Source organism: Zychaea mexicana, assembly GCF_025766255.1.
Source record: "Zychaea mexicana strain RSA 1403 chromosome Unknown BDB00scaffold_7, whole genome shotgun sequence".
NCBI classification, from domain to species: domain Eukaryota; kingdom Fungi; phylum Mucoromycota; class Mucoromycetes; order Mucorales; family Lichtheimiaceae; genus Zychaea; species Zychaea mexicana.
This window is the reverse complement of record NW_026516670.1, coordinates 767,632-787,659: the sequence shown is the minus strand read 5'-3', so window position 1 is coordinate 787,659 and position 20,028 is coordinate 767,632. Positions and strand designations below refer to the sequence as shown.

Genomic DNA, 20,028 nt, shown 5'->3' with positions numbered 1-20,028 from the left:
AAGGTGAGGATTTCGGAGAAGATGAAGCAGGCAGAGGTGGAATAACAGAAGAGCAGAGAGGTTTGGTTTCAACAGTTGTTTTATTTGAAGTTACTTCTGATGATAGGGAGCCCATGGTATACTCTCTTACAGGCCATGGGAGGTGCCTTTTCCCGACTTCTTAGGGCAAGTGCGGGCCTCATGACCTTCACCACCACAGTATAAGCAGAGACCAAGCTGACGTCGACGAGCCTTTTCCTCTGCCGACAATGGGATGAACTTGGTTTTAGCTGCATCCAGGTCCATGGGCTGCACAGCGCTTGTGGTGTTGGTGGGGGGAACTGTGACCGGTGCCGAAAATCTTTGACGAGGGCGGAACGGCTGATTGCGTCGTTGCCCTTCTCTTTCGCGCATTCTGTTGTCGAGTTCGATTACCTTCGTTACATACGACCACAGCTCAACTGGCATGTCGCGAGTGGCGAGCTCATCCTTAAGGCGATCGCGGAGGCTTTTGCGAAAGATGGCAAGGAGGGCAGCATCATTGAACTGAGTGCGTAAGGCGAAGCAGCGGAAGGTGGCGGCGTGCTCAGAAGCTGCAGTCGAACCCTGACGTAGGTTTAGCAAGCTGTTTTCGATTTCCAGTAGTTCGTTGACCTGTCCAAAAGCCGAACGAAATTCATCAAGGAAGAGCGAAAACGAAAGCATGCACGGATCAACCTCGTCCGTACCGATGTCATCGAGATAAGGCTGAGCCCAATCGAACGCAGGTCCAGCCATGAAAGAACACATGAAACAAATTTTTGAAAGGTCGTCAGCAAACCTGTCCTGATTCATGTGTATGGCCATCTTGACGTGGGTGATGAACGAGCGGATGTCCTCAGTGTTGCCCTTAAAAATTGGTGGGTCATTTACACGGATGGCACGGCGGTACGCGGGTGCTTGTGAGTCCAGGGAGAGGTTTTGGAGACCCTCTGCGATGCTGGCAGCATTGATCGAGGACTCCGGAGTTTGAGCACGGACGTATTTGGGCATATGGATTGACAAGGGGAAAAATAGGAGACAGGAAGTACAAGAGAGTCAGTGGGGAAACGGAGTATCTTAAAAAGGAAATATCGAAGAATGAGAGGGAATGTAGGGTGACAATAAATAGATAGAAATGGTAAAAGTGGTATAGAGATCAAGGGGCAGTAATGAATCAGAAAAAGGTAAAGTGGATTTACTGGAATGAAGTATTAGAGTCAGAGAAGGAAGAAAGCAGGTAACACTGAATGAGTCAGATATGATGTAAGGTGCGGACAGGAACAAGACAAGACAAGGACAGAAAGACCGGACGAGAATGTGCTAGGTGCTTTCAGCAAGAACAGGACAAGACAAGAAGGAAACCTGGAGGTAGGAGAGCAGATGATGAGAGAGATATAAGGAACAAGATATAGGATGGAAACAAGATATCTGACTGATGTTTTATTATTCAAAGACTATGGTGTTTATATATCTTTTACTATGGAATTTAATAATGCGAATAAACGGAAAGATTGGTATTAGGGTTGTTAATTCGGACGATGGTGATGGATGATATTGTTACTTGGGGATTTAATAAGTGATCATCGAGGTTGAGGGTGATCACTTAGTAGAGGTCGAGGAATGTTCATAACAATTATCTACTTCAACTTTTATTATGTCTTAGTTGACTAAAACAATGTCCAAGTTGACTGTTATTATATTCAGGTTGTCTATTATTCATGTTTAGATTGATTATTATTCTTGTCCAGAACGATTTTCATTCATGTACAGATCGATTTTTATTTTGTCCAGATTGATTTTACTCATGTCCAGATCGATTTATATTCATGTCCAGGTCAATTTATATTCATGTCTAGATCGTTTTATATTCATGTCCAGATCGATCTTTATTTATGTCCAGGTCAATTTATATTCATGTCCAGCTCGATTTTCATTCATGTCTAGATCGATTTTCATTCATGTCCAGGTCAATTTATATTCATGTCCAGCTCGATTTTCATTCATGTCTAGATCGATTTTCATTCATGTCCAGCTCAATTTTCATTCATGTCCAGCTTGATTTTCATTCATGTCCAGATCAATTATTATTCATGTCCAGATTAACTTTTATTCATGTCCACTCAGATTAATATTCATGTCCACTCTGCCTAAAATTAAATCCCTTCTGCCTAAATAAAAGTTCAAACGTCTGCTAGGAGATGAAAAATCCTGTACTATAGGTAATTCATGACCATCAATCATACCTAAATATTTAATATAGTTTTTCAATTGGTAACTAGGAATAATTTCTCTATGAGTTTTTTTACTTTTAACATCATATCGTTCTAAGATATTAAAAAGATCACTTTTCATATCCAAATAACTAATAACAGTACCACCAATATTAATAAAATTCTCTTCATTCATTGTAAAATTTTTCATATATAAATTAAAAGTTACAATATCCTTAGATTTATCATCAACTTCTTTAATATATTTTTGATATAAACATTCTTTATATAAAGTTTCTCCTAATCTATGAAATAAAGTAGTAACTGATTGTTCTTTATTATCTTCATATTTCATAATAAAGGGGATTAACAAACTTAAAATCAAGAACAGCATCAAGGATTTATCTATTTCTTTAAACATAAAAAGATATTTTTTGTTTCTAATATATTTTTCATTTTCAAAATACATTTTTAAGTCATCTTCTAACAACTTATAGTTATTTAAAAATATTCTAAACCCAGGATTTGTATTTAAGAAATCCTTAGACTTACTTATTTTTTCTAGTTTTCTCAACCATAAAGAATGTAATTTTTCTTCTAAATTTAATTGTTTTTCTTTAAGAGATAAAGTATCGTTTGATAAAATTTCTTTAATAGTAATATAACCACTAGAATTATAAGATAAAAAATCTTTTAAATCATTAAAAGTTGAATTTAAAATATTATTTTCTGAAGGGTTTTTATTTATACATACCACTGAAGGTAATAAAGCTAAAAGTAAATTATCCGGAGTATTAATCCAGATATTACTAGTAATTAAACCATCAGGTGTTTTAATCCTAATGTAACTTGAAATAAGCTCTGTAAAAGAGTTTAAATCACAGGTATTCGAAGGGAAAATAGGGCAATCGCTAAAAATATAGAATAAGTTTGTAAACATCATATTTTTAAAGTAAGTAAGTAATTAGATAGCATCTAATTTTTAGTAATAATTTATTTAGTTTCAAGATTGATAATCTCTACTTACAGTACCGCCACAAGAAGGCATAAATTAAGGTACCGGGGGGGAATTTTATAAAATAATAATAATAAATATTGATATCATAGGAGATTATTTATTATTATTATAAAATAATAATAATAATCTTTTATATGAATCATCAACCCAGAATGATTCGTTTAAGTAATAGCAAATAACTAAAATTCCAATATGACATAATAACATAATTATTAATAATACAAAATTATTCCAATCTCTTAATGAAATAATAAGGTAAACTAATTTATGTAATAAAGGTCTATTCTTAATAAATTCTTGTTCTTCAATTTTAATTAGTTTACTTAATATACCTAAAATTAAAAAGAAACAACCAAGAATTCCAATAAATGTAAATAGACAAATACATAAAATTAAAATAGGAGTAGGATTTCCATCACTACCTCTAAAATATTCATTTAATAAATTAAATACATCTTGTGGATTTTCAATGAATTTTGAAATTAATTCTACAAAAATATTACTATTTTCATTTGGAGAATTAATTCTAAAGTTTCTATCTGGTGGAGGACTACCAGATCTTTCAATAGAGTGATAATACATTCTTTCATACATTTCTCTCAATTTTTTTCTTTCTTCATAGTTATGATTCATCACTTCACCTAATCTATAAGTAGCAAAACCACCAATAGTACCAACAACACCTAAAAACAATCCATTTCTAGGATTTGTTTTTGCAATTTTAACTGCAGCAGTTATTGTTGTTCCAGAAATAATTCCCGCAGCAACTCCAGGAGAAGTAATTAGTTTATCATTTTTAAAATTACTATTTGATGGATGATTATTTGACCCTACACCTCCATCTCCAAAATTAACATTAAAAGTATTTTTTGAAGGATTTGTATTAGATGAATCAGGGGCAGAACTTATATAAATTAATAAACTTAGTAATACTAAACCTAAAGAGCCTGTAAAAATGTTAGAAAGATTATCATTTAAGAGGTGAATAAATTCTATAAAATAAAGATGAATAGAATCAACTAGAATATTAGGAATTAAAAATATAGATGTAAATCTAAAATGATTTTTATCTGTAGAATAGTAATACTTATGTTTAATAAACTTAATAATGGATAGAATATTATTCTGTAATAAAGAATAATAAGTTTGTAATAATCTATTACATCCATAAATAAGTATTTTAAACCAATAACTAGAAATAACCCAAACTAAGTTTAAAGTTAATCGCAGGATACGAAGGGGGAATAGGGCGATCGCTAAAATTTTAAAAGACATTTTTGTAAACATTTTTTCTAATAAATTAATAAAATTAGATAGCATCAATCAAAAAATACTATTTTTTTAAAAAATAAAGACATTTAGTTTCTCATAAAATAATGATACTTATAGAATCCACCTCAAAAAGGTATGTCTGAATAAGATCCTATCTAGAAGGAAAGAAGTATGTTTGTTTTCTTTCCTTTTAAAGGAGGATAGGTAAATAACTGTTTCGTGTTAAACCCATTACCTCCCCCGCCATTTTGGTGTGTATCGATTACATTCCCTTCTGCTGGCTGGCTCGTCTGATTACTACCGCATTGATCAAGTTCCTGTTCGCCCTATCCATACTTGTTATCATGGTAATTGTTCAATTTTTCTTCCCGCCCCCACCTGCAGAGTACTGCCTTGTGGGCTTGCAACTGTCGCCCCTATCTCATGCCTCTACCTCTCATCCTCGCTTCCATTCCTCTCCAGGTTTGTGCCATGCCGTCATTTGCTCCAGCAATGACGAAGAGCATGATGCTGCTGAAGCATTGGAGAGAATGCCACATGCCGATGTTGAAGTTGTTGCCACTGTCGCTGTTGCTAAAGAGCGCACGCAAAAAGAAGAAGTTGCTGCCGCTGTCGCCGTTGCCAGAGAGCACGTGCAAAAAGAAGTTGTTGCCACTGTCACCGTTGCTAAAGAGCACGTGCAAAAAGAAGAAGTTGTTGCTGCTGTCGCCGTTGCCAGAGAGCACGCACAAAAAGAAGTTGTTGCCACTGTCGCCGTTGCTAAAGAGCATGCGCAAAAAGAAGAAGTTGTTGCCGCTGTCGCTGTTGCCAGAGAGCATGCACAAAAAGAAGTTGTTGCCGCTGTCGCCGTTGCTAAAGAGCACATGCAAAAAGAAGTAGTTGTTGCCGCTGTCGCCATTGCTAGAGAACACACACAAAAAGAAGTTGTTGCTAAAGTGCACGTGCAAGAAGTCGTTGTCGCCGCCGCCGTCACCCCTGTATACACGCAAGAAGCCGAAGAAGAAGTTGTTGTCGCTGTCTCTGCTGCCCCCATGCACGAGCAAGAGGAAGACAAAGAGGAGGAAGAAGAAAAGGATGTAGAAATGGATGAGGTACAAGACGACGAGAAAGAAGAGGACGTTGAAGTCGCGTTCATTACGCCTACCACCGCCATCACCACAGTTCACCACCACCAACTTTGCCGTCACCAACCTTCTCATGATCCGCCCACTACTACTGTTCCTTTCACCATTACTGCCTCCCGCCGTCATCCTCACTTCCGCCGCCGCACCCATTCCATGCTTTTCTGCCCTTATCCTCGCGCTCCTCGTCATTACCGCCGCCGCCACTCTTCCATCTACCTTTCACTTCGCTCTCTTATTGCTGCCTCCCGGGGGGAAACCCTTAGTGTTATGATTTTAGTGAAATAATAAATAGGTAAAAAACTATAGGTAATATAACTTTAAAGTGATTATAATAAGTGATGAAATTAATTTTTTAATCAAAAAAATAATTTCTCAAACACTATAAGATTCTCAACCATTAGTGTTAATCTTAACTATTATGTTTGAGAAAAAACAGTCTAGGAGGCGCAACAGTAGTGAGCAAATCCCTCCTCTAGCCAAGGAATACTTGGACGCAGGCTAGCTTGACAGTATAATAAAATATCATAATATTGTTATTTATAACAATATTATAGATATTGTTTATACTTCTAGTGTGATGTGGTGTGTCACACACACACACACACTTGTTCATATTAATAATATATAAAGTTAGCTCGCTACGCAAGCTTTTAACCCTGAAAGGGTAACTTTATATATAGTGGCGAATGGAATGAGCCATTAATACATAAAGAATTTTTTATGTCATTATTAATTCTGACATTAATATTTATGCCCCTATTATGTCATAAGGGGGGTAACCCTTAGTGTTATGATTTTAGTGAAATAATAAATAGGTAAAAAATATAGGTAATATAACTTTATAGTGATTATAATAAGTGATGAAATTAATTTTTTAATCAAAAAAATAATTTCTCAAACACTATAAGATTCTCAACCATTAGTGTTAATCTTAACTATTATGTTTGAGAAAAAACAGTCTAGAAGGCACAACGGTAGTGAGCAAATCCCTCCTCTAGCTAAGGAATACTTGGACGCAGGCTAGCTTGACAGTATAATAAAATATCATAATATTGTTATTTATAACAATATTATAGAAATTGTTTATACTTCCCTGAAGACTTTGATAGTGCTTCTTGTTCTACAAATTCTTAAAATTAAAAGTTGGTTGCATTTGTCAATACTTGGGAACAGAATAACAAGGGTCGTCGAATGAATTGGTCTGCCTGTTGGGAAGAAGGAAAGAAGAAGGGCCTGTTCACAGAGTACTCGAATAGCCATAGTTTGAAGAATGTATACCATAAGGTAAAAAATGATTCTTAATCACTATCAGTACTGTTAAAAAGAGTTATCAGCCAGGGCTACTCCAATTTTTTATCTCGTGAATAATTTGCATGCACCTCAATACCAAAATTCGCTTTAAAATTGGTTTTTTGGTACATACATACTTGTGGAATAAAGGTGTTAGTGTAACGTGGTTATCATAACCTTTCAACTACACATGATGTCACATGCTCCATCAAATGGATTGAGGGATTCAACCAAGACCACTGAGATGCTTATATAATAACTGAGGGCAGGAAAGGCAGTAAAACAGAGTAAGTTAGGACGTGTGATGAGATGACATATATTTTGATACCTAAGGTGTGCCTAAATGATTTTATAACAGCATAGTCCTGCGATATAGACATAGTATATGTACATTGTGTTGAGTTTTATTCTGTCAGTCTCGCATTTACGATGCAACTAACAGTGGTACAGTTGACCCCCTTTAATGTCAACCCTCAAGTACACCTGACAGTGTTGACGCTAACGGGGGTTGACGTTAAAGGGGGTGGCACAAAGTTTAACCGTATAATAAAAATATTAAACCAGCGCACCCTGACACAATGTATGTATGCAACAGAGTCGTTCCTAACAATGTATTTTCAACCAACAACGAAATAACCTCTTTTGATTAGATATGTTTGACCTCAATAAGAAGTCAACCCTGGCCAAGGTGTTGACATTGACCTTATGTAAAAGTTGAAATTTATCTCTGCTAAAATGTGAGGTTCTCAGAAAAAGGTTGACCATATCGGGGTTGACATTAAAGGGGTTGACATTAAAGGGGGTCTACTGTAATGTGTATAGCCCTCGCTAGATAGTAGTATCATTATCAGCAACTCTTAAGTTAAATATGTATGCTATAGCTTCTCCTAGAAGCTGGATTTCAGTATGGATATCATAGCCAATAGTTTTGTACTTTTTGACCGAGAAATCGTGTATTAAAGAACAATAGAGTATAAATGAACTGAACAATTATTGATACAAAAATTCTATTCTATACATGCTGAGAGAGATCAGTATATGGCGATGCTATCAGCATATTTATAACAGCTAAGCCGACGTTTTGGTAAATTTGATTTATAAAACTTAAAAAGTCTAAAAAATAAAGATTTTTATATTTTTTTACATTTTATAATTCACCATTAATATTATTAATTGAACATTTAATTACTAATAATTAACTCCCTTAGTGAAATTAGTAATATAGTGAGGAGTCCGCTGGACTTGCTCTTACAGTTCAAAGTATGTAGTGAAGTGGGAGGTAATTTCAATGTGTTTATATGCATGTTCAAATAGAGTAATAGGAGGATAGGTTGTGGGGGACATCCAACTCCAATTAGATATTAGATAATACTATTGGCTATAAGAAATCTATTGGCTGTAAAAATCCAAATTGTACAAAAAATTGAATTTTGTGTATATATAAAAATAATTGGTAAGAAAGGAATGCTAGGTATGAATTCACATTATTTTATATACCAGTTGAAGAAAATATTGTAAATATTACAGTACTGCATTTATAGCAAGATATTTATTATTAGAATATGTTCATCAAAAAAAGTATTTAGTACATAAAAGTGATAAAATTTATAATGGTGAGCATTATATTGTAAAGAAGCATATTAAAATTTATAAGTTAAAAATTAGAAATATTATATATGATCCTATATTTATTGCATACAAGCTAATTAAATTTAATTATTATAAGAATTTATTTAAAATAGTAGATCCAATTTTATTTATAAATATAATTAAAAAGATATTTAATGAAAAAGAATATATTGAAATTGATGAGCAAGATACTGAAGGATTTTTCAGAAATGATGATGAATTGTATATTGTAAATGGTAATGAATATAGGTTTTGAGAGCATTTAATAGAAATGTTATCAGAAAACTATTAATTTATGCCAAGAAATAAATTTCAAACTCAATTACTTTTTTGACAAAAATTGAATTTTTGTATTTAAAAAAAGAAATTGTTTCAAAGATTCAATCAAAATGGTTGCATTAAATGAATTCCTCCCAATCAACCATATCCAATTACGTAATAATCTTAACAAAGAATTAGATGTATTTATGGAAAATGAATTGGATTCTTACATTAATAAAAATATTGGAGTAAAATTAAAAATGAAATTACAAAATAAAATAAAGTCATTGTTTTCAACAGACTACTTTTTATACTTGAGTATGAATAATGATTTTTGTACCCATAAATTTAAAAAAGGAAAATGTGATAGTCAGTTTTGTAGTAGAAAAATTAGAACAAATTTACCTGATAGTAAAAATGATTACCTTTGCTGTCAACATAGTAAGCTTCATATTCCTAAAAATAAAAAACTTGTTGTTTATAAATCTAATAACACTGAAGATGAGAAAATTGAAAAAAAAGAAAACAAGAAAAAGAAAAAAACTAAACCTATTAAAGTTATTATAGGAAACCCATTTTATTTATGTTTCAATTCAATCATTCCTTAAATACAATCAATATTTATAAATAATATGGTATCAATGATATATTACCTAGAGTATGCAATTTTATAATATACCAAGATTATGCTTATTGATATATTCCTTCAATAAAACCTTTTGATTAAATTTATCAATTGATAACCAACTGTTATCATCAGCACTATATCCAACCCATTTTACTTCAAACAAATATGTACCATTTTTAGTGTTATGCCTAATAATCTCTTCTATTTCATATTACTGGGCTTGCAGGGGAATATCAAGGGGTAGAAAAAAGCTTGATATTATCTTGATATACAGCTTTACTATAAAATATTAAGATGTTTTCAAACACCTTGATATTCAGCTTTTCGAGTAAATATCAAGGTTTTTTTACACCTTGATATTTTTATGTGCATATAGTCCCCCAAGCTTATGATTTGATTACATCATACATGTAGATGTCTATAACGGTCTTACCATACATTGCATATGGACCAGGTGCCTTCTGTAGTAGGTTCGTAAAAAGAAGGATTACACATTCCATATTTTTATTCTTTATATTACACATATAGTAAACGGACAAAGATGCTATTGGTTTTTATATTCATAGTCTAATATATATATTATTATGGGTGTTCACAACTGTCTTTATTATTATATTTGTATAAAAAATCGAGTACAAGATTATGCTTTATAGAACATTAAAGAACGTCATCAAATGTAAGTCTACGTTATGTAATGATTTTAAAAGGAAGGCTGTAGTTGAAAAGAGCTAGTGCAAAGGACAGCGATCCTACTATGGAAAGATGCATGTTGAGTCAATTTATAAGTGAAAACAGAAACAGCGCAGAAGGAGATGTTCATAGACGATTTTGAAGATGACATACCTAAAAGATACCTTGAAGATTGTTAGTGAAGAATCCAGAATGCATTATTCACAGGATGAAGGAGTTAAGACCGGCCACGAAAGGAGAAGTTTGATATATACCAATAGTGCGGAGATAACGAAGCTCGTTATATATCATAAGAAAAAAGTACTAACTAAGATATACATACCTATGTGGCCTTGATCCTTACCATCCATATGAGTCAACCATAATAGTAGTACTCCATTTCATCACGTTAGGAAACATTAGCAAAGCATGAATAAGTTCGTAGTGTACATATGGCACGGTGAGAGGAATGGTACATTGTATTTAGTCAGGGTTATGGATAAATGGTATATATAGTTATAATAAAAAAAAGAGAAACTTACACTCTTCTAGCTAGTATATAACATTTGGCAGCGACGGCAGCTTCAAAAGGCATAAAGTACGAACTTTGTTGTAGGAAATGGTATAGTGAAGGCGTGTACTAGTATCAGCAATATAGGTCGTAGGAAATGTAAGGAAAGGATAAGAGCTAAGAGGATCACCTTCCAACAAGACCGTAAATAAAAATCGAAGGAGGAGGAAGAGAAAGGGAGTGAACCAAAGAAAAAAACTTTCAAAAAGTACTCATCACATGCATACTCACAAAATCCGATACAAACATTTGTAACAGATTATGCAAGTAGCACGTCAATTCCACCGACTGATACTTCATCCATCTTTCTGTACACCAACTTTACCTACCACCTTACACCTGAGGTTATGAAGGCATGACGAAGCTGTATCCACTTGGCGTTCCCTTAGTACTGAATATTAAAGCGTTGTAGAAAGTAGTGGCCTGCGCAAAAGCCATGACCATAGTGAAAAGTAACAGGCCATGCAGAAAAAAAGGAAGTGTAAGAAATAATGCATGGAAGCAGTCTAAGTATATATGCAGAAAAGAGGATCAACTGAGACCATTGATTACTCCCTCAACGCATTCTATATTGTACAACTTTATTACCATACTTTTACTTTTATGAACCTCATCTTGATTGCAATCGTCAATTACAACAGTATGAAAGATAAACACATTCAATCAGCATCGTAAAACATGTGCTGCCTTGTAATACGCGATGAGAATGTTTGTATATATAAAATGCATCATAACATCCTTTTTTAGATCCAATTGGTTCCAGCATGATATCAATTATGGATACAAGAGCGGCATTTTTGGCTACTCTGTATATGTTTGTAAGACAGCACTATAGAAAGTACATATGATCTTTTGATGCAAGGGTTTGTAGGGGATTATGAAGATGATGCAGAACAGTGGTAGTGCGAGACCTGTCATTTTTTAGATACATCGAATGGTGCATACTGGTGTATGTGAAAGAAAACTCATAAAAGACTTCTCTTTGTAGCCAAAGCATACACTCAGAGTGCTTCATCCGATGTAGTAGTTGAGTAACTAACATGAAGTTCTGTTCTTGCAGCTATTGCATATACTGGGAACTTTTTGTACCAATATAGTAAATTTACATACACAAACAGAATACTTCATGCATAACTACCGCATCCAATCTCTAAAAACCCCCTATTTCTGTGGAGGCCCACCTTGCCTCTTTATATATAAATATCAAGGTCTTTTAAAAGCCCTTGATATTGGACTTTTCGCGCGGTGTATGATGCCATTGCTCGTTGTTTCCCTTTATTTCGCTTTCTTTTTTTTACTACGCTCATTAAATCTTGGAACATCATCATTATTACTATTACTCTGATTTGAATTAGTATCAGATTCATTATCAACAATCATTTCTTCATTTGATATAGCCATATTAAGCAGGTCATTTTGTAATCTGATCATTTTATCCAGTTTATCTTTATTTTGTTTATCATTGCTGACCACTATATCAATTAGTTTATGCTCTACTGGAAAATCAAAATCATTACTGTGCCATAGTTTATGGTATGGTAAAATAGGAATATTGAACATTTCTACAAATTTTGTAATATTTTTTAATAAATAAGCTATACGAAATTGCAGATTATAGTATTTTATGTTATCTATTTTAACAACTGACTTGTTATTATTGAATCGGCAGTATTTATTCCCAATTTCTGAAAATTGATTCTCAACTCCTGTCCTAAAACTTCCAAATGTCTTATTAAAATATCTTCAGTAATCGTTAAGGGCTCATTTACATTTTTACATATAGGGTATACAAAATTATCATAGCTAAAGTTATATCCTTTTTCATTAGCAAGCTCTGTAAATTGCGTGATAAATAAAGTATATCCACTATCAACTGCCATTATGTCATTTTCATGCCTTTATTTAAATAATTTCATGATTAAAAACATGCTACCATCTGAGCTATCAGAACAAAAGTCACTTTTAGAAGTATAAATAATCATATCATTCATATTACTAACAAATTGGGTACGTATTCCATTCTTCTTAAATTTATAAGAATACATTCTTTGAAAGTGGTCTATTTCAGTATCTACATAGTTAATTCTTAAATCATGGCCATCCAATACAAGTGTTACATGTTTAAATAAGTCGGGATTATGGTTTCTAGTAGATAGAATACGTAATTTGATAGATGAAAACATGTTATTCATTGAATCATTTACTATTTTGTTGATTCGTTTGTAGTTGTCCTCATCCATCCAAAACTTTTTATAAAATGTATGAAATGTGCTATGTGGTAAGTATTTTTCAAATTTTTCACCACATACTCCAGAGACTAAATGATATAATAAAAACAATCCTTTTTTAATTTCAAAGTAAGGTCCGGGATATTCCTTGTTTGTATATAAAACTACTAGAAAATAAAATACAGCAACATAACCTAATTTACATAACAATTCATTGTTAATTTTATCTATGAATTTAATATGTCTCAAATCAGTTCTATGTTCTAGGAATTGCCAATAATTTGTAATAATTGAGTTTACTTCATTTGTAATCAGTAGTGTATAGTTTGTTGTATCCATTGGGTCGTTCTTTATTTATATTATGGATTTTTAATTTTTATAATCATTGAATACATGATTTTGGTCAAATGATGTCATAAAATTGATAAAATATCAAAATGGATGATATGGTTTAATATGGCAGCAAGCAATTTACTAGATTTATCAAAAACTATTGTAAATTTATAGCCAATTTGGTACTACACATCCCGCATGCCAACATCATGATCTTTATTCAGACGCTACCTGAATAGAAGTGTTTTTTCACCTGGCAAATCCTTAGAGACACTCTGCGTACCTCTTTCCCCAAATTGCCATGACAACGAGTATGGCAAATAGAATACAAAAACCCAAGTTGAAACTTATTAACAATGCCTTCTTTTTTTTCTAGTATCAGAAGAGCAGTTACAATACAAACTGCCACGCAACTATATACCAGGTACTGATCGAATTAGCAAAATCGTGGCTAAGAATCAGTTTACTATTGACTTGATTACCACCTCGCTTCTGAGCATTCCTACAGGCACCTACACGACCGGCGACAACATATTTATCGATGGTACAGAGTGTGACATTCTCTATCTGCCTCGTTTAGCAGATCTTAGCAAGTTATCCCCTGTAGTAGTGGAAATACAGCACACAATGACACATGAGTTTATGTGCCAAGCCGTCCAGTACTGCTTGAATGTGTATAAGCATTTCCACATCTTCCCAATCCTACTCATCGTCTGTATCTCAAAAACGGAATCCAAAGCCCTCGGGGACCTCTTCAAACCTATCCAAAACAAGTCTAACCTCCTGCAAACGCCTTGCTACCACTTTGCAACTAGTTGCTTCATGCTGACCAAACAGAGTATCGATCCTTTTATCGACAATCGTGATTTCAATGAATTGGACCCTTTGGTTGCCTTTGCCCATTTCGTGATGTCTGGTTAGCAAAGCATCATCAGCGTTGACTGATGGGACGACCCAACCGTCACAAAACTGTACTTGGTCGCTATGGAAATGGTTAAAAATGACAGGGAGGCAGAGAATGACAAAGTGGAAGCCTTATGAACGATTTGTCAAGCAACACAAAGTCAATTTGAAAAATTACTATCGACCGTTCTCAACAACCCCAGCTAAGAGCAAAGATATGCAGATGCAGGGCGACACTATAGCGCGAGTCTCAAAAGGAAGTATGACACAATGAAACAGGGATCAAGCAACATACCACCAGAAGCAACAACACCAATGGAGCTTCCTGGGGGGTAACCCTTAGTGTTATGATTTTAGTGAAATAATAAATAGGTAAAAAACTATAGGTAATATAACTTTAAAGTGATTATAATAAGTGATGAAATTAATTTTTTAATCAAAAAAATAATTTCTCAAACACTATAAGATTCTCAACCATTAGTGTTAATCTTAACTATTATGTTTGAGAAAAAACAGTCTAGGAGGCGCAACAGTAGTGAGCAAATCCCTCCTCTAGCCAAGGAATACTTGGACGCAGGCTAGCTTGACAGTATAATAAAATATCATAATATTGTTATTTATAACAATATTATAGATATTGTTTATACTTCTAGTGTGATGTGGTGTGTCACACACACACACACACTTGTTCATATTAATAATATATAAAGTTAGCTCGCTACGCAAGCTTTTAACCCTGAAAGGGTAACTTTATATATAGTGGCGAATGGAATGAGCCATTAATACATAAAGAATTTTTTATGTCATTATTAATTCTGACATTAATATTTATGCCCCTATTATGTCATAAGGGGGGTAACCCTTAGTGTTATGATTTTAGTGAAATAATAAATAGGTAAAAAATATAGGTAATATAACTTTATAGTGATTATAATAAGTGATGAAATTAATTTTTTAATCAAAAAAATAATTTCTCAAACACTATAAGATTCTCAACCATTAGTGTTAATCTTAACTATTATGTTTGAGAAAAAACAGTCTAGAAGGCACAACGGTAGTGAGCAAATCCCTCCTCTAGCTAAGGAATACTTGGACGCAGGCTAGCTTGACAGTATAATAAAATATCATAATATTGTTATTTATAACAATATTATAGAAATTGTTTATACTTCCCTGAAGACTTTGATAGTGCTTCTTGTTCTACAAATTCTTAAAATTAAAAGTTGGTTGCATTTGTCAATACTTGGGAACAGAATAACAAGGGTCGTCGAATGAATTGGTCTGCCTGTTGGGAAGAAGGAAAGAAGAAGGGCCTGTTCACAGAGTACTCGAATAGCCATAGTTTGAAGAATGTATACCATAAGGTAAAAAATGATTCTTAATCACTATCAGTACTGTTAAAAAGAGTTATCAGCCAGGGCTACTCCAATTTTTTATCTCGTGAATAATTTGCATGCACCTCAATACCAAAATTCGCTTTAAAATTGGTTTTTTGGTACATACATACTTGTGGAATAAAGGTGTTAGTGTAACGTGGTTATCATAACCTTTCAACTACGCATGATGTCACATGCTCCATCAAATGGATTGAGGGATTCAACCAAGACCACTGAGATGCTTATATAATAACTGAGGGCAGGAAAGGCAGTAAAACAGAGTAAGTTAGGACGTGTGATGAGATGACATATATTTTGATACCTAAGGTGTGCCTAAATGATTTTATAACAGCATAGTCCTGCGATATAGACATAGTATATGTACATTGTGTTGAGTTTTATTCTGTCAGTCTCGCATTTACGATGCAACTAACAGTGGTACAGTTGACGCCCTTTAATGTCAACCCTCAAGTACACCTGACAGTGTTGACGCTAACGGGGGTTGACGTTAAAGGGGGTGGCACAAAGTTTAACCGTATAATAAAAATATTAAACCAGCGCACCCTGACACAATGTATGTATGCAACAGAGTCGTTCCTAACAATGTATTTTCAACCAACAACGAAATAACCTCTTTTGATTAGATATGTTTGACCTCAATAAGAAGTCAACCCTGGCCAAGGTGTTGACATTGACCTTATGTAAAAGTTGAAATTTATCTCTGCTAAAATGTGAGGTTCTCAGAAAAAGGTTGACCATATCGGGGTTGACATTAAAGGGGTTGACATTAAAGGGGGTCTACTGTAATGTGTATAGCCCTCGCTAGATAGTAGTATCATTATCAGCAACTCTTAAGTTAAATATGTATGCTATAGCTTCTCCTAGAAGCTGGATTTCAGTATGGATATCATAGCCAATAGTTTTGTACTTTTTGACCGAGAAATCGTATATTAAAGAACAATAGAGTATAAATGAACTGAACAATTATTGATACAAAAATTCTATTCTATACATGCTGAGAGAGATCAGTATATGGCGATGCTATCAGCACATTTATAACAGCTAAGCCGACGTTTTGGTAAATTTGATTTATAAAACTTAAAAAGTCTAAAAAATAAAGATTTTTATATTTTTTTACATTTTATAATTCACCATTAATATTATTAATTGAACATTTAATTACTAATAATTAACTCCCTTAGTGAAATTAGTAATATAGTGAGGAGTCCACTGGACTTGCTCTTACAGTTCAAAGTATGTAGTGAAGTGGGAGGTAATTTCAATGTGTTTATATGCATGTTCAAATAGAGTAATAGGAGGATAGGTTGTATAAAAAGAATAGAAAATTGAATTATATTTTTAAAAGTTCTAAAATTGAATTTCTTATATTAAATTAAAAATGATAAGTGAGATAGATTTTAATAAAATAGACTTTGAGAATACAATAAACAATGATGCATTTTTTAAAGATATAAAACAGATGTTTACAGTATAATGAAGCAGGTAGAAATGCTAAATATAAAAAAATTTAATATTACATATGATAACAGTATCAAGATATAAATATTTATGTTTGAAATAATAAAAGATGAAAAAGATATGTTTAAATATGAATATAAAATGAAACAAAATACAAAAAAGATAATGAGAATAGAAGAAAAATAAAAAAAGTTAAAATTAAAAGTAATGATGATAACAAAACCCAAAAAAAATGACAATTTATTAAAATGTGATTTTATAAATAGAGTAAATTCTTCTTATTATATTTTTTAAGAAAAGGATACTTATAATTACAATGATAATGATCAAAATGGTTAAAATATATCAAGCTGTATTAAAGAATCAAAACTAAAAAAAATAAAGAGCATAATGATATTAAAGAACTAGAAAAGAAAAAAAAAAGATAAAAATGATTATATTAAAAATGATAAATTTGAAGATAAAAAACAAATTATAGAGCAAAATATTAATACTAGTTTCAAAAATGATTATTATTGTAAAAATTATATAACCATATTATACTATTTATTAAGAAAATATAAAATCAAAGATATTAAAAATAATTGGAATATAATAGAAATATTAAAAGAAATAGAAAATGTATCTAAAAATTATGGTTTTTGATTTCTACAACATATCTTCTAGATCAACCTATTTAAATCAATCAGTGTTTCTATTCTAAATTAAGCCTGAAGAAGTTGTGAACAGAATACACATTCAATAGTATGTGTGGTGAACTAAGATCCAGTACAGACAGATGTCTTGATAGAAAGTTTCTCTTTACTGTACTGGGAACTAATAAGGAATATAGTTGCATACATACACCCAGCAGGATTAAAATGTGAATCCTTCATATAACTCAGTAAAGAAACCAAGTATGAAACAACTGTCTAAGAACACATCTCACACCATTATGAAAGCTTTTAATTTGTTCTAACAGTAAACACTAATAGGGTCCTTGCTGACAAAGAGTTGATAACCTTTCTACCTTCAGATCTGTTTATCTGTTAAGACCGAGTTCTTAAACAATGTTTGAAAGTTAGATATAAAAGAAAATAGTTTCTATAGAGCATTGTTGAATACCCTAAAAAATTGTAAGTTTCTAATGAAGTGACTCTTTATGGTTTTTTTTCTCCAGAGAAAAGGTTCTAGATTTTCCATAAAAAACTTTAGTTTTTATCTTGGCAAAATTTACAATGATATTTTTTTTAGATTAAATCTTTTATAGATAAAACATTAAAAAGAATTTAACTTTCTAGAAATAAATATAATTTCAAAGTAATTAATAATTATATAGAAATAATGATATAACTTTTTATAAAATTAATTTTAAAACTTTTTATTTTATAATAACGCTCAAAGCTGATATTATACTTTGTTCAATCTTTTGGATATAATCTATTCTTAAACGACTTATTTATCTTTGTTTATTTTTAATTACTGTAGTATGACCATATAATTGGTTGGAAGTCAAGGACCTTAACTTTATCGAATGTGTCAGAAAGTTGTAGTAGTTGCAGGTATTGTGATGCTTAATTTGTATATACACAGTTCATTTGAGAAGGTACTTTTGGTGAAAGTATGATATTTCAATATATATAGAGAATGTCATTCTTTTTGGTATGGTAGAATGAATGGTTAGAAGTGGAAATGGTTGGATGGTTGATTGTTAAAATGTGGCATACTTTCTATTCATCTTTGTAACTGCAGCAACTCTAGTTTTTTCCACAATACTTTTACCAGCCTACACTAATTCCAGCAAGTAAAAGAAGTTGCAAAGGAAATTCTCACCACAAGTGGGGTATAGTGCCCAGCCTCAAGCTTAGTCAATCTGCATACATATCCTTCTGGACAATTGATAATGACAAACTGTATATAAAGGCCTATTAATTCTGTTTCTAAAGATAGGTATATAAGCATATTATCCAACAAACTAGGCAACAGACCTTAACCACCTTATTCAAATTTTGCTACACTACTAGATTGTACCTATTAGAAACGATGTAGCTATAAGTCTTTACTAGAATTAATCCGTAATTATATTATGTAAAAGGTTTTATTAATAAAATAAGTTTAATGACTTTAAATTATATGGGAGCCATTAAAAAAATTAGATGATAATTTGTTTATTTTGAAACAATTGTTATTTTTTTTTTCAAAAACAGTTTAAAACTATAAAACAGTTTTTTAGTTCTTATAAACATATTTAATTTATAAATATTGTTATGTTTTCTAATAATAAGTAAAGGTAGACTAACTGGATCGACCCCTTATTAGTTATATAATCTTTGATCAAATCCAAAAATTAGTAAATACTTGATGTGAAACTATTAACTTAAATTAATTTAGTGTTTACACTAATATTAATTGTTTATGATTGAATCCCTATGTTACGAAGCTAAATGAAGTTGGCACACTCAAGTTCAACTAGTATATCCTTCAATGCTTTTGGGCATTTCATGCCCAACTCCATCATTGATTTGGTGCTGCTTCGATTGTTGAATGCACCAGCTTCGATAGCGCCCAACGCCATTAATAGTGCTGTATACAAAAGGTCAACTTTTGTGCCAACTTTTTTTATGTAAAGTGGCTTCCATGGAACCAATTGAGTGCTCTTGGTTCTGAGCTTCTGATGTTGCTTTGCTGGCCTTTTCCCTGCTATTGATTGTTTTGAACACGTCTTCCTGGTTATTTAGAGTCCAGATGTTTTTATATATACCTGATAGCAGTGATATACTCAGATTCGTCAAAGCAGCTGTCCAAAAACTCCCATGCATACTTGAGGAGATCGGACTCTGAATGCTCTTTGTCAAAATACTTATAGAACAGCAAATGCATGGATAACATTGTTGACAACCGCATCCAACAAAGGTCTGCTTACTGTAACTCAACTTTATATGAGCTAGCATGATCGTATATATCACATAAGTTGTTCCAGTAAAAACAAGAGAAAAGAAAAAAGGTTAATTCAATATTCTGATTTGGGGTGCTATGGAATATTCTACTCACCTTTTCT

General features: G+C 32.5%; 3 protein-coding genes across 3 annotated transcripts; all 3 read left to right on the top strand.

The window, feature by feature from the left end:
- Window positions 1-4,844: 4,844 nt before the first annotated feature.
- Window positions 4,845-5,909, top strand: BDB00DRAFT_784497 (uncharacterized protein; the record flags this gene model as incomplete). The annotated part of the gene is made up of 1 exon (XM_053120466.1): window positions 4,845-5,909. The coding sequence occupies one exon, from the start codon at window positions 4,845-4,847 to the stop codon at window positions 5,907-5,909; it is 1,065 nt and encodes a 354-aa protein (XP_052984284.1).
- Window positions 5,910-13,647: 7,738 nt separating this feature from the next.
- Window positions 13,648-14,154, top strand: BDB00DRAFT_756026 (uncharacterized protein; the record flags this gene model as incomplete). The annotated part of the gene is made up of 1 exon (XM_053118875.1): window positions 13,648-14,154. A coding segment is annotated over one exon (507 nt), but the record flags the coding sequence as incomplete, so codon positions are not given.
- A 1,202-nt stretch (window positions 14,155-15,356) lies between these two features.
- Window positions 15,357-15,518, top strand: BDB00DRAFT_756007 (uncharacterized protein; the record flags this gene model as incomplete). Its single annotated transcript, XM_053118874.1, has 1 exon — window positions 15,357-15,518. A coding segment is annotated over one exon (162 nt), but the record flags the coding sequence as incomplete, so codon positions are not given.
- Between the last annotated feature and the right edge of the window lie 4,510 nt (window positions 15,519-20,028).